Below are 15,689 nucleotides of genomic sequence, written 5' to 3' on the forward strand. Positions count from 1 at the left end.
GTACTGACTATTCCAATCATGGAATGATTTTTCTTCATGAAATCTTAATACTAGCAAAATTAATAAACGGTCCATGGGTACTTGTGTATGTAGCAAAACACATACAAATGTTAAGGAAAGGTCAGCACCCAATTGGAGAGGTTAAAAGTGAGCCCTCTCTAGAGATCAGTCTCCCAAATGCTGGGATTACAGGCATATACCATCATGCTAGCACCTTAAAAAATGTTCCATCTTTAGTGTGTGTGTATGTAGGTGTGTACTAGTATGCAGATCCTAAGACTTGAATTCATGCTTTGCATTCTCGCTCAGCTTTCTTGCTTATGGCTACCCCTGGAGCCACTGCCTCTCCAGTCTTGCATGTTGCTGGTTAATTGGAAATGGAGTCCTGCACTTTCCTGTCCAAACTAGCTTTGAACCATGATCCTCTAGATCTCAGCCCTCTGAGGAGTTAGGATTTGGGGTGAGCCATGGTGCCCAGCTTCCACCTTTTCTTTTCACCTGGCAATGGGGATTAAACCGAGTCTCATGTATGCTAGGACAGGTAGGAACCATCTGCTCAATTTATCCCTCCTACCAATAGGGATAAATTGCAAAAATGCTAGGGGCAGAGCAAGAATCTAGAGTATAGAGCAAACAGACTGAGGTATCTCCCACTGATATACATTCCCAAACCCAGATGTGAGCAAATTGTCCTTCATATACATAATGAATCATCACTGATCTATACGAACTCTTATAAAATAATAAGGGAAAAAGAATTACAAGGAGACTGGAAAACACAATTTTAAAAGAATTGCCAAAATAGCAACTCCCAGGGAAATGAAAACTTCGCAGGTTTCGGGAGACCAGGGAATTCTTTCGAAAAAATGATTTTTGCTGAGTAGACTAGTGAAGAGAGAATTCTACTTGGACTAGAAGTTGGGACGTTGCATTTCTGTGTTGATGGGGAGCTAAATGTAAATGTTGGCCCCCAAATGTTCTGGGCCCCAATTTACTGACCAGTGTAATGGAGGGGGCGGTTTAGCCAAGGGTAGAACCCTTGCAGGTATAATTAGTCTTTTGTTTTATTGTGCCCATCCTGGGGCTTGAACTCAGGGCTTGGGCACTATCCCTAAGCTTCTTTATGCCAGGCTAGTGTTCTACCACTTGAGCCACAGCTCCACTTCCTGCTCTTTAGCAGGTTAAATGGAGATTAAAAGGTCTCAGACTTTTCTGCCAGCTGGCTTTGAATCGTGAGCCTCAAATCTCAGCCTCCCAAGCAGCAGGACTTGCCAAAAGATGCAACAGCAGGGTGCCATCTTGAAGTGGAGCCTCAGCCCCACACCAGACACCAAATGTAATAATGCCTTGTCTTAGACTCCCTGGAACCCAATACTGGAAGAAGCAAATTATTGTCCATAAATTGTCCCAATTTGGTGATTTTGTTATAGTAGCCCAAGCAAACTAAGAGAATGGATGTTTCTTCCAGCCCCACACAGCCTGGTTCTATCCTGCCACAACCAGCTTCTGCATTGATAAAGAAACCAACACAGACCTTCTTTCCCCTCTGATTAGTTTCTGCAGATGAAAAACCAGAAGGGAAATCCAGGAGTGGTGACTCACACTAATGTAACTCCAGCTTCTGGATTGGGGGAGATCGGGAGTATCCAGGTTGGAGGACAGCTTGGGCAAAAAAGCTCATGCGACTCCTGTGTTAATAATAGGTAGGGCATGGAGGTGGCCACCAGTAGGCACAACTACAAAGGAGGCTTAGGAAAGTAGTTCAAAGCCAGGTTGTGAAAAACATGACTCTATCCACACAAGTAACTAAAGCAGAGAGGAGCTGGTAAGTGAAAAGGTCGAGTTCAAATCTCAACTCTACCAAATAAAAAAAGTGCAAGGGTTCCGCTGAGTTTTGCTCTCATTCTCTACCCAGCTGGACGTATGGGCTGTATTGCATGTATGCAACTCAGCATCTCACTCTGGACAGTATTTTTTTTCTGTTGGTGGGGCTTGAACTCAGGACCTGAGCGCTGTCCCTGAGCTCTTTTTGTGCAAGGGTGGTGCTCCACCACTTGAGCCACAGTGCTGCTTGCAGTTTTCTGGTGGTTCATTGCAGGTAAGAGCCCCTTGGTGTGCGGAGAGGCTGACTCTGCCCGCTGTGTCCTCCGCCTGCTGGCCAACCCGCATCGCTAGCGTGCCCACAGCGGTCTGGCCTCCGGCCAGGCTGGGACCATGGGGATGTGTGTGAACAGTTCTGCCAGCGCCAGGTCTTCAGCATGCCAGGCACCCAGACAATCTCCCCAAATGCACTGCAGACTCTATCACTGCACACTGTGGAAGTCTGAAAGAGTGGCCATCACGCAAAAAAAGGTCTCAGACAACAGATCATAAGCTTACACATTTATATATACAATATATTTCAAATATATTACAGCTTTAACTTGTGAACAGAAATATCCTGCATTTTCTTCTTTTTCTTTTCTGGTTTCTTTGCATCATTGATCTGCATTTTTACTTGATCTTGTAGTCTAGAGAAGAATGCTTGGGAAGACTTTAAGGCCTTGTCTTTCTGTTCATCCTGCCATAAAAAACAAAAATACACATGAGCTGCAAATATGCTTATGTGTGGGGAAACCTCAAGTATAATATTACAGCACAGTATAGAAGAATAAATGACTAACTACTAGGGTTATAAAGAACTCAAGCAGTTTGCATAAAAGATTCTCGGAGCCAGGTGCCTATGGCTTCCATCTATAATCCTAGCTACTCAGGAGGTTGAGATCTGAGGCTCAAGGTTCAAAGCCAGTGTGGGGAAGAAAGTCCATGAGTCTTTTACGTCCAATTAATCAAAAAAGCCAGAAGTGGCACTGTGGCTCAAGTGGTAAGAGTGCCAGCCTTGAACAAAAAAAGATTAGGGACAGCACCCAAGCCCTGAGTTCAAGCCCCAAGACTGGCACCAGAAAAAAAGAGAGAGAGAAAAAAAAAGGTTTTCTGTACCTTCTGCTACAACATTCTTGTAACTTGTGGGGGAAAGAAGTACAAGGAAACTGCTGTCAGCCCTCTGTGCTTACCCCAGAAGCACACAGCAAGTCACCACGGGGGCCCACAGTGTGCGACCCCAGGCTGTGGCCTGAGAGGAGTCAGTGGACGCTGCACACCCCCAGCCCCCAGAGCCCTCCTCCCTCCCCACCCTTACCTTTAACAAGGCCACTTTGCCGGTCTTGGTCAGATGCTTTAGCTTCTCGGAAGCCGCTGCTCTGCTGAATTTGCCTGCCTGATCTGGGTTGTTCTTCTCCAACAACCTTCGCCGCTTCTCCTTCTCTTTTATTTTCCAACGCTTCTGGAGTTTCTTTCTCCTCCGTTCCCGTTTCTTGTCTGTAGCTGTTTTCTCAGCAGCAGTTTTTAGATCTCCACCTTTATTTTTCTCCTATTAGAAAACCACCACCAACACACCAATTAAACCTAACTTCACATCAACATGGGGATCAGAAGCAAGAAGGGGCCTGGAGGCGAAGAGGGCGGGCGGTGCCAGGCCTGTGCCAGAGCTTTCTGCTTTCTAACTCCAAACTTGAATGTGTTCTTGGGCAGGGCAGACTCAGCAACAGCACAGAGCTGAAGGAAATGGAGAGGCAGCGGGGACAGCTGGGGCAGCGTGCACACGTGAGGTGCACAGCCTCGCTCTGGGCTGCTAATGGGGTCCTAGAGACCATGAGAGAAGCACAGAGAAGGGGGAAGCTTGCTGGCACCCGTGGCTCACGCCTGTCATCCTAGCTATTCAGGAGGCTGAGATCTGAGGACTGCAGTCCAAAGACAGCCTGCAGGTAAGTCCTTGAGTCTCTTACCTCCATTTGACATAGCAAAAAGCTGTGGCTCAAGTGGTAGAGCACTAGGTTTGCACAAAGATCAGGGATAGTGCCCAGAATGAGTTCAAGCTCAGGACACACACACACACACACACACACACACACACACACACACACACACACACACACACACACACACACGTATGGAGAAGTAGTCTGAAGTAAGGGCAGATACCACTTCTGGTTTTCTGCTGGTTCACTGGAGATAAAAGTCTCACGGACTTTCCTGCCCAGACTTGGCTTTGAACCTCAGAACCTCAGATCTCATCCTCCTGAGCAGCTGGGATTACAGGCATGAGCCACCAGCACCTGGCCTAAGGATCTGGCTTCTTTTTACTCAGGCCTGACCTGGACAACAATCCTATTCACACTTCCCACATAGCTGGGATGAGATATGCACTACTGCACTCAAGTTACAACCCCCCTAATCTCAGTGAGCTGAGTAACTGAGATCCAGGGGCATGGCACAGTGCCTGGCTTCGCCTATAATCTACATCATTCTCAAGTTTACTTATAATATAGCTAATGAAATATAAATCCTATGTCCTAGTTGCTATACTCTATTTAGGAATGACAGCAAGAAAAAATTACCTGTGTATATATTCAGTACAGATGTGGATTTTTGTTTTTTGGGTCTATTTTTGATCCACAGCTAGCTGAATCTACAGATGTCACACTCACAGGAATGGAAGGCCAACTGTACCTAAAACCCACTTGAACGAACTAGAATAAAAGCTGCACACTCAAGGGAGATGACAGGACTAGAGATCTGGCTATAACCAACCGACTTCTAAGCAGGGTGAGCTTTCAACACTGGCTAGGTTCTTACCTTGATTTCCTCTGGGGCCAGCAAAGCCGCGTCACTGACGCTCACCGGGGCCACTTCCTCCATGGTTATGGCCGGCAGATTCGACACAACCTTGATCTCAGGGACAGGCTGGAAGACACAGTGCCCATGAGAGGCAGTCAGAGAGCCCTTAGCATAGCAGCTACGAAGTAACTCAGAGACTGGTTTCTGTGAATCTCATCTTGCCTTCATGGGGGAATTGGAGAGGGAATGAGTAAAATGACAGACCACTTGATAAAACAGCATTTTCTCATCTTCCAGCTCCCAGAATATCTTTACACAAAATGGCACTGGACTAACATGAAAAACTGGGAGAATTTCAACATAAATGGGAACAAAGGAAGGAGGAAAGCACGCAACACCAAAAAGGGCTGAGCTATTTGGTGTTCTGCTAGGCTGGTTTCTTCTGTTTGTGAGGAAACTGCCCAGGACACGCAGAAATTAAAAACGTGTCTCATGCTGACCAGGGCAATGGCTTATGTTCCTCATGCTGCATTCTTGCATGTCCCCCTGAGGATGACGGTTGAGCCCATGTGAGGAAGTGGCTGAGAAGCGGAGGGGAAGGCTGAGATCCACGCGCCCACAGAGCCTGTCACCGAGCCTCTGCCCACTCATTTCCTACCAGTGACGTCACCAGGGAGGTATTCGCCTCAGGAAACTTCATAGAGAATAAGAGGGACCCAGAAACACGACAGGATCCCGGATCCCAAGGAGGAGAAAAATGCCAGTGGGAAGAAAAGAATTTCCCCCACAGGACCCTGCTCAATTATTGACTAGGAACACCATGTTCCGTTCTACAGTTTAAAAAGGAAGAGAGAGGGAGTGGAGACGGTCCAAAACACAATGGGAAAGGGTGGCTGGTGGCTGGTACATGCAGTCTGTGGAGACAGCAGGTAAATTGCAGACCTGAGTATGAAAAAGTCAACAGTGGGGACAACCCACTGTGCCAATCATTTTTCTTTCTGAAGACCAGATCGGAACCGCTTTTGAAGTGGGGCAAGTAGACACAAGTGCATTTGTTCCTTTAACCCACAAGATTCTGAAACTCTGACTGAGGGCTTGCTGCTCAGGCTCTGCGCTGGGGCAGGCACAGTTTGTACTCGCTTGGGGAAGAAGAGTAGAGATGATGAACCACCAGCCAACAATGGCAACTGGGCAGGGACAAATGCAGGGGGGGAGGGGACACACTGCTCCAGACAAAGGGCAGGGAAAGTCGGCAAGGAGCAGAGAGGCAAGTGTGCAGCTGAGGGGAGAGAGGAGGGGCCAAGGTGCAGAGAACAGACCAGAGGTAGAGCTCCCTGAGAATGTGCCAGGAGGGGAGGGCCTGAGCCTGCTCAAAATCCAGAAGACCAGGGCATCTGGGTGGCTCACCAGGGCGGCCAGAGGGGAACAAGGAAGCCAGAGGAAGCAGCTGTCAGGCTGGAGGACTCAGGTCATCTCAGAAAAACTCCCTCAGTAAGAAGTGCTGGCCAAGAAGGCTCGAGCAATCCCACTCATCCCTGGACAGTTAATTCCAGGCACCTGGGGCCTCTAAAAATGGTTCCCACAATTGCAAGTTTTTGCAACAGTTTAACAGCTTGAAAAGCAACAGTTTAACAGCATTTTTCTGTGCAACAAGACAATATATTGGTCCAGAAACAAGTACCTAGCCATCAACGAATCAGAACGGATCTTGGAAGGGACCTCTCTGGACAGCGGAAATGATTTGCCTATCACAAAGCCAGTGAGCAGCAGAAACAGTTTCAAGTTTTCGATTCCTAGACTACTACTCAGTTCCTTTCAGACTCCACAAAGGAGAGCAAAAGTCAACAGGCAAGCAAGTACCACCAGGGTGGGATCTAGATCAGGCAGGTGCTGAACCCAGCCTGGGTCAGTCAGGGACAGGGAGAAGGGCTGGGCCAGACAAAGGAGCATCATGCTGTGGACAGCAAGGCCCTGTGTGTGGGACTTGACAAGGCTGAGTGGGCTCTGTGCAAACAGGAGGGATCATTGCACAAAAACTCAGTGAGGGTCATGCCTGCTGTCTGCATCCTGAAGGGTTCACACACATACCGGTTTAGGGATGAAGTGGAAGTTTGACAGAGCATCCAGTTTTAAGAAGAGGGAATCCATCATCTTCTGAATTTCTACATGCTCAGGATTTTCTTCTTCCTCTGTTTTTTGCTTAGGGAAAAAAGTCAATCTCATCAGATGAAGATACTCATGCCCAGACTCTACCACTTAACAGAAAGAATGGAGAATGAACCTACATAATCCTGCCTGGAGGTCTTCTTACCTGGCTGAGTTTGATGTATTCTTGTTCATAAATTTCAGTGAGACTCAACTTGCTCTTCTCGTGGTCTAATGTTAAGCGCTTTTTATATTCATACGCTTCCTCTTTAGGCTTTTCTTTCCTTACAACATCATCCCAAGCCTGAAATATAAAAGGTAGTTGGAATTTAAAATCAACAAAATCAGTCATTTGTTTCTAGGTTCATATGAAAATTATAGCAAACAAATGTATCACTGGTGCCCACTGGATACTACATGGAAAATGAACTGTACAATTTGTGGGTTGGAATGGGAGGGAAAAACTGGGAGAGAGCGAGGGAAGGGGGTGATGTTGTCTAAAAAGAAATGTACTCACTACCTAACTTATGTAACTGTAACCCCTCTGTACATCACCTTTATAATAACAATTAAGAAAAGGAGAAATAAGTAGTTAAGTACACCCTTAAAAGAAAAACAAAAAAGAGTTATAGCAAAAACAAAGTACCTTTTTGTCAGGTGCTGGTAGCTCATGACTGTAATCCTAGGAGGCTGAGATCTGAGGATCACAGTTTGAAGTCAGCCTGGACAGAAAAGTCCATGAGACTTATCTACAAGTAACTACCCAAAAGCTGGAAGAAGAGCTGTGGCTCAAGTGACAGAGCACTAGCCTTGAGCTCAAAAGCTTAGGGTCAGTGGGTGCCCTGAGTTCAAGCCTCAGGACTGGCACCAAAAAAACCAAACAAACAAAAAACCAAAAAAGTACTTTTCAACTTGAGGAATGATTTCTCAAGTCACGAAGAATAAGCATTATGAAAAGGAGAGTGGCATTAAGTCTAACATTCTTTCCTCTTTTTAAAGGAGTCTTTCTTCTGGTTACTAACCTTAGTCCCATACTTCCTCCATACACTACTGAGTGTATCTCATTTGATTTCAACTGTTCAGATCGGGTGCCCTCCCCCTCCTTTACTTCAGACACCAAGCAGCAGCTGAGAAAGTTATAAAGCCATTTCTTCCGCGCATGTTGGCATAAATCTTAGGTTTATTCTAAGTTTACAAAATCGGATCTGTTTTTAGGCAGCAATTCTTTGCTAGGTTATGGACACTGGAGAAAACACACCGGCTATGGTGCCTAGATCAAGGGTCACAATGGGACCACTGCAAGTCAGACATGGCCACCAAGACAGAGAAGGGCAGGCACAGGCCACAGCTTCCGGCTACCTGTCTCCTCACCCATCCGCCTGCCTCTACACAGTCTAAAGGCTTTAAGTAGAAAGAAAGAAAGCATGATTCCTACTCTCCAAATGCTTTCATATCATTTTCTCTAAGTTAAGCTTGATGTCCTGGTCACTAACCTGATCTCGTATCCTCTGCTTGATAAGGTCTTCCAGCTGCAGCGTGGTTTCCTCCGTGATCACAGGTGCTAAGGGAAACACAGCATGCCTTCACTGGAACGTGTACATTAGCACAGTGATTCTCAAACTGCAGTCGGTCCACGGACCCAAAGAATCAGTAAGACCTCAGAACTTGTCGGCCAACCCCTTGCTCCTAAGTCATGGTGTGAAGGGCAATTGCTATCTGCATTTCTTTTTGTGTGTGTGCCAATACTGGGCCTTGAACTCAGGCTCTGGGCGCTGTCCTGAGCTTCTTTTGCTCAGGCCAGCACTCTACCACTTCAGCCACAGCTCCATTTCCCTCATTTTTTGGTAGTTTATTAGAGTTAAGAGTCTCCTAGACTTTCCTGCCCTGGCTGGCTTTGAACCTCAATTCTTAGCCTCAGCCTCCTGAGTAGCTAGGATTATAGGCATAAGCCACTGGTGCCTAGATCAAGTTTTTCTGACTAGAGTTGGGAAGACACAAACAGCATTGGATTCTATCAAGAGAAACCCAAGAAAAAGCATGGCCGCCAAGCCTGCAGGCCAGCAGTGCCTACCCATGCGGACGGCGTGGTCGAAGTGCAGCGTCTCCTCCAAAAGGCTGTTCTCTGGGCGCTTCTGGGCTGTCACTTCCCCCTGGAGTTGCCAAGGCTTCTTTTCCATCAACTCTTTCTCTAAAGAGGCGATTTTTTCATTCATCTATGAAAAAGACAAAATCAGACATTTCTTTAGGGATAAGTACAGACGTAAAGAACGAGTAATATTTTAAAGTGGTATTAAAGTAGTATTCGAGAAAATGGAAAAGCAAGAACTGTTCTGCTCTTGCCAAGATAGAAGAGTGCTAACAAGTTCCTCTTCCTGTTGCTTGAGTGAACTACAGATCTTTTCCCCATGGATTTGAAAAGCCATGGCATACCCAAATTCTACTCATTTCCAACTTCTAAACAATGATTCAAAAGACCTTAGCAACGGTTTTTAAAAAGCACTGACACCCAACCAGGCACCAGTGGCTCAGGCTATTCAGGAGGCTGAAATGTGAGGCTTGAGGCAGAAAAGTCCATGAGACTCCTATCTCCAAAAAAAAAATAACCAAATAAGCCTGAAGTGGAGCTGTGGCCCAAGTGGTAGAACATCAGCCTTGGATGAAGAAGCTAAGAGGACAGACATTCACACCCCGAGTTCAAGCCCCACTTGGGTCACCAAATGAAAGCTATAGGCTAGGAAATGTACACAAGTCATTAGATGCTCTCCTGGTGGGATCTACATACAATACAGAGCAATAATTTGTTTTTTCAGGGCTGGCAAGCAGTTCTAACAGGTAAACCCAGGTATAGATTAGGGAGTTCCAGGGTCGTGGTCCTAGTAGTTACCTTCTCCTGTCTTTTCTCAAAAGAGGATTTAACGTCATCAGCCTCTTCCTTGATACGTGGTACTTCTCCGCCTTCTGTATCGTCATCATCCGGCAAAGCAAAGGTGACTCTTTTCAAGCCCTCTTTCGGTGGCTTGTCATCTTCACTATCAAACTCACTATCTTCATCCCTAGGAAATCAAAATGCTCATCAAAGGAAAACACCCCACGCTCCCTGGAAATACATGAACCAAGTATCTAGTCATGTTCTCTTCTATTCCCAACTGCCACCAGATAGTCAGAACTTCTGAAATCATTAAGGTACTAAAGAATATAGCAGGAATTGTTTAGGCGAGATGCTATGTAAAAACAGAATATATTCAAATACATGATTCATCAATCTGTATCACAAAATTCTTTTTTTGGTGGTACTGGGGAATGAACTCCAGGTTTCACACGTGCCAATAAGCAGGCAATCTATGCCTGGTTATTCTCCAGGTGTCCTGCCTGCACTGTGATCCTCCAGTCTCACTGGAGATAATAGGTACACACAACTGCACTGAGCCAATGGATGAAATGGAGCCTCTTGAACTTTTCTGCTCTGGTCAGTCTTAAAACTGTGATCCCGTGAGCTGGGCCCAAGTGGCTCAAGCCTGTAATCCTAGCTACTCAGGAGGCTGAGATCTGAGGATCGTGGTTCAAAACCAGCCCAGGCAGGAAAGACTATGAGATTCTCATCTCCAATAAACCACCAGAAAACCGGAAGTGGAGCTGTGGCTCAAGTGATAGAGCTCTCGCCTTGAGCTGGAGCTGAGGGATAGCGCTCAAGCCTAGAGTTCAAGCCCCACAACCGAAAAACAAAACTGTGATCCCCTGACCTCTGCCTCTCCAAATAGCTAGGATTACAGGGTGAATTCACTGAGGCTAGCCAAAACTCTTAGCTCACAAAAATACGATGGCTTTACTGGAACAAATCCAAATCCAAGGTCCTTCACTGTAACACAGGTTTGCTACTGCTAGTGCTATTTTTTGTTATGAGATAATCCTCAATGTTCCTTTAAATTCAAAGACTTTCTTCTGGCTATCTTAAGACAGTGTGATGGCAGAAAATCTACTACTTTACTTTAAGGGGGGTTTGGTTGGTTGGTTTTCTGCTTAAACTCAGGGCCTAGAAACTATCCCTTAACTTTTTGGTCAAGGATGGTTTCCCTACCACCTGAACCACAGCTCTCCTTCTGTCTTTTTGGGGGAGTTGGAGATAAGAGTCTCATGGACTTTCCTGCTTAGGCTGGCCTTGAATCATCTTCCTCAGATATCAGTCCCTTGAGTAGCTAGGATTACAGTCGTGAGCCATTAGTATTTGGCTACTATTTAGTTGTAAAGTTTAGGACTCCAACTTGCTATCAGATGTTTTATGTTCATTGGCAGGTGCACTACCACCTGAGCCGAGCCATGCCTCCAACTTAAGGAAAATCCATTACTATTATGCATATACACACATGACTGGCAATTCCATCCAATGCAGAGGACGATTTGCATTACTCACATTTCAGAAATGCTTCCTTCTGCCTCTTCCGCCTCTTCGTCGGCAGTGTCTTCCTCTTCTTTGTTTGAACCCAACTCATCGCTATCAGCACTTGCCATGTCTCCATTACTTCCAACTGGATCAAAGAAATCTTTGTATTTCAAATCACGGGAGCTTTTACCTGCCTAAAAGAATAAAGAACATTTGAAGACATAAAAATATATAAATAAGTTGATGTTAGGCGAGATGAACCCCAAGATAAGGACTCAAATGGTTTTTCTTTCTTGCTATTGTTCCTAACATATTTATAAGATGATTTCTTTGTTGCTTTCTATGTCCCTCCCCCACGGTATAACCTCCGTTTTCACTGTATTTGATGTTGGTATAATTTGGGGAGGGGAAGGGAAAAAACAAATTGTGGCTCAAGCAGTAGAGCGCTTGCCTTGAGCTGAAGAGCTCAGGGAAAGCGCCCAAGCCCAGAGTTCAAGCCCCACGACCACCACCACCAACAAAACAAAAACAGCATATAAAAACAATGCTATGTTTTCTGACTTTAACAATACCAGCCAGAAATAGTCATGAATAATGCTAGCAACTAATAACAGTTCCCTAAAACTGTAAGAATAACTGGAATATAAACTGGAAACATATAATAAAAATACACTATTTCAGAGCTGTAATTACTTCCAAAAATACCCCTGCCTAAATCGGTATTAAATCCCTCCTTTTCACTTGTGTTTTGGAGCCAACATCTCACTGTGTAACCCAGGCTGGCCTCTTATTCATGATCCTCTTGCCCCAGCCTCCCCGTTGCTGAGATTACAGGTGTGTTTACTACCATACCCAGCTTTCAGAATTTTTAGTGTCTGGTGAAAACACATGTTTGAGGGACACGTGTGATCATGGTTCTTGAGCTACATAGTTTAATTTCTTCAGTTAACTTCTAGATCTAGAATTTCACTTGGGCTTTGGTAAATTTGATGGCACTTTCGTAGGGAAGACACCTAATTTGAGGAAGGAAATCTACTTTCGCCAAACTTTACCTTAGGTTTTTTACTTCCAAACAATTCTCCCTCGTCATCAGAATCAATGTCTTCAAAAAGGTCCACATCTTCCTCTTCTACCTCTTCATCTTTTTCCTCTTCCTTTTCCATTTTGTCTAAAAAGGTCTCCATTTCAGAGAGTTTGAAGAATTTGTCATCGACCACAGACTTCTCGCATGGTTTCCCAGGCAGTTTCTTTGGCACCTTGCTCTGCTGTTCCAATTTGCTCTGCTGTTCCAATTTGCTGATATCAAAGTCAAGGTCAGACTCTTCATCACTGAACACGGGGCTTTCCCTGAGTTTATGTTGTCTTGATTTTTTCACCTTGCCATCCAATTTAGGATTGTCATTATCTACCTCTGACAGTTCCTCCTCCTCCAAATCTTGTTCTATGTCCTCCTGGCCATCAGCCTCTGTGTCTGAGCCATCCTCTTCACACTCCTGCTCTCCACTCTCAGGGAGAAGGCTGATGTCCTCATCTTTCACTGTTTCATTGACTGCATTCTGGAAGTACTGTAAAACTGGCTTGTTTTGCAATTCCAATTGCTGCCAAATCTGCTCATCATCAAAATTGTCTATCACAAGTTTCTGTAAAGGACTCCCGGAGATCTCACCATTCTCTAGTACTTTGTTGAAGTCATAAAGAACTTTTGTTAAAGAAGTGAAATTTGTTGCTAATCCATCTTGAATCCTATTGGGGAAAAGGATTAAGTTAGAAATTAACACATAATAATATGACAGCACTCTGAATTAGAAGAAAAGCAAAAACCCCCAACTCTTAAACAAAGTAAAATAGTGAAAAAATTAAATACTATTTTTTGTGTGTGCCGGTACTGGGGCTTGAACTCAGGGCCTCAAGTTCTCACTTGGTTGTTTAGTTCAAAGCTGGCACTGCACTTGAGCCACACTTCCACTTCTGCCATTTTGCTGGTTAATGGCAGATAAGAGTCTCACAACAGACTGTTCTGGCTGGGCTGACCTTGAACCACAATCCTCAGATATAAGCCTCCAGAGAGCTAGGATCACAAGCACGAGCCACCAGCGCCCAGCCAAACTACTGATTTTTAAGTATACGTTATGGCTCCCAACATCATATTTTGCTGATGAGCCAGACTGATATAGGAAATGTCAACCAAGTGTTTGAGTTGACTGTATAGATTTTAGACAGGAAAACCACAAGAGATGTATCTGTATAAAGAACATTCATAAGGAAATGCAAAGACTTGGAAAAAAATTATACTAAGTGAAATAAGCCAGACCCAGAGAAACACAACGTTACATGCTTTCCCTCATTTGTGGCAGATACAAAGTTCCCATAAATCTGTAAGTAAACAACTGGTGGGTATGAAAGTGGTTGCAAATGAGTTAACTGAAGTACAATATATTCTATGGGAAGCTCAGATAGTGTAATTCTTTAGAAAAACTCAAGGCCCAACAAAATAAGTACCTCAAAATGGGTACTTGCAAGAGGGAAACAGGGCCAGGGGAATAGTAGATAAATATAGAATTCATTGTATGTACCACAAAATTAAGAAAAATATGCGGAAAGGATGAGTCAAAGGCGGGTGAAGATGTTCAAGGGATGATACAGATCAAGATGCATGGTAAACATATAAACTCCTTTGTTAAAATGACAAAAAAAAATTCAATACATATCCTAAAAAAATTTAAGAACAGTGAAGGTAGGGATGGGAGGGGGGGAAGGGTGGGTGAGAATATTGAAAGCAGTGACAATGATCAAGATGCCCTGTATTCATAAACTGCTTACATGAATGGCAACTCCTTTGTGCAACTATGTAATAATAATGACCTATAGTAAATTAGACTTACATTTTCAACTCAGCTACATTATATACTACTTCCATTCATTCTGCTAGTGGCCAACATCTGCTTTGGCTAGAAAAATGGGGGAAGGCATCTCTGGGGAATGTGATACCTGACAGATTAAAAAAGGTTACTGTTACGAAGAGTTAGTAACATGTACTCTGGGCAGAATAACCAGCAAGAACAAATTCTCCAAGATAGAATCCAGCCTGAAAAGCTTGAAAAAGAAAACTGCCTCAGCTACACTGTGGTGAAGGAGGTTAGGAGAAACTTAACTAAGCAGGTTTTTGAGGTTAAGAGTCTGCCACTTTAACTGTACCAAGAAAGAATGATGATTTTAGGTCAAAAAATGAAATGAGCTGGGTTGACACTGGCTCATGCTGGTAATCCTAGCTACTCAGGAGGCTGAGATCTGAGGATTGAGGTTCAAAAGCCAACCTAGGTAGCAAAGTCTGTGAGACTTTTAACTCCAATTAACAATCAAAAAGCCAGAAGTGAAGATGTGGCTCTTAATGGTAGAGCATCAGAGATGTGAGCAAAAAATGACAGTTTAAGCCCCAGTACTAGCACACACGTGTATGCCTACACACACACACACACACACACACACACACACACACACACACACACACACACACACACACACACACAAAATGCAATGATGATGACTTATACTCTGGAAAGTCGACCAGCACAAAAAGAATGAAGGTAGGGTGACTGAGAGGTTGAAGTAGCAATCCAAGCAAAGGAGGACAGAGGTTTTTGTTGGGAGTCAGAGCAGTGCATATAGCAACAGAAGAATCGCAGAGCCTACTTTATAAAGGTAATACTGACAGGAAGGACGAACGGGCTTGCCGAAGAATCAGAGGTAGCACAGAGAAAGCGGAAGGCACCACAGAAGCAGTCTAGACTCCGAGTAACTAGAGCGACCGAACTATCACTCTGTTTTCCATCAGATTTGGGTATGTAACGTCTGTCACACAGCATCGACAGTTGGAACTCTAGGAAGAACCTGAGTCGTAATTTTAGGAGATCTTAAACTCCTTGAGCAAAAATTAAGTCCGAAACATTGCAATGGCAAAGTGGGGGTGGAAAAATAGTCGGAATACTCAAGATGCTAGGTCATGCGCGCGAGACTGGGGGAGTTGCACAGAAAGCAGCAAGTTAGTGCGTTCAAGAGATCGGGGTGCGGCGGGCAATTCGAGGGGGGCCTCTGGGCCTTCATGACTGGGCTTGGTTCGCTGTCAACAGCACTAACTGGGAACCTAAGATCTTGAGAGATCACGGAAGCAGAACTGACTGAGATTTGGAGGAACAGGATCTAAACCCCCCTTTCATTTCCCCCCAGTCCGGGTTCGGCCCTAGGATTTGCAACCCATGCCCGGGAAATCCGAGGCCGCCCCCGGGCCCCGGATCCGCGCCACTTACGTGAGGAAGCTCTCGGGCCGGCTGGTGGCTTTCCCGGCCTCCCGCAGACACCGTTCCAGGGTCCGTCGGCGCCAGGCCGGGTGAGCCATGGCAGCCAAAGGCCTCCACGCACCGCGCCGCGTGCGACCGGAAGAGAGCCCACGGGAAGCCGCGCGACGAAGACGCGCCCGGGGAAACCCGAGCTCAGAACCAAGGGTTCCGCCGCA

At 45.2% G+C, this 15,689-nt stretch overlaps 1 protein-coding gene across 1 annotated transcript; it reads right to left on the minus strand.

Annotated features, from left to right (window-relative positions):
* Positions 1 to 2,369: 2,369 nt before the first annotated feature.
* On the minus strand, positions 2,370 to 15,598 carry Mphosph10 (M-phase phosphoprotein 10). The gene is made up of 11 exons (XM_042698566.1): positions 15,484 to 15,598; positions 12,232 to 12,922; positions 11,210 to 11,373; positions 9,686 to 9,854; positions 8,873 to 9,014; positions 8,295 to 8,362; positions 6,968 to 7,105; positions 6,745 to 6,855; positions 4,675 to 4,782; positions 3,179 to 3,409; positions 2,370 to 2,560 (listed from the first exon to the last, which is right to left on the minus strand). The coding sequence occupies exons 1-11, from the start codon at positions 15,570 to 15,572 to the stop codon at positions 2,411 to 2,413; spliced, it is 2,061 nt and encodes a 686-aa protein (XP_042554500.1). The 5' UTR covers positions 15,573 to 15,598; the 3' UTR covers positions 2,370 to 2,410.
* Positions 15,599 to 15,689: the final 91 nt, after the last annotated feature.

The sequence above is a fragment of the Dipodomys spectabilis genome, unplaced genomic scaffold (genome assembly GCF_019054845.1).
Source record: "Dipodomys spectabilis isolate Male_0828 unplaced genomic scaffold, ASM1905484v1 ptg000233l, whole genome shotgun sequence".
NCBI lineage: Eukaryota > Metazoa > Chordata > Mammalia > Rodentia > Heteromyidae > Dipodomys > Dipodomys spectabilis.

Coding starts and splice junctions, on each gene's coding strand:
- Mphosph10 (XM_042698566.1), bottom strand. CDS start 15,572: ATGGCTCACCCGGCCTGGCGCCGACGGACCCTGGAACGGTGTCTGCGG. Junction 7,106..8,294: donor AGCAGAGGATACGAGATCAG/GTTAGTGACCAG, acceptor TTTATATTTCAG/GCTTGGGATGATGTTGTAAG. Junction 3,410..4,674: donor TGGCCCCAGAGGAAATCAAG/GTAAGAACCTAG, acceptor GTTTTCTAATAG/GAGAAAAATAAAGGTGGAGA.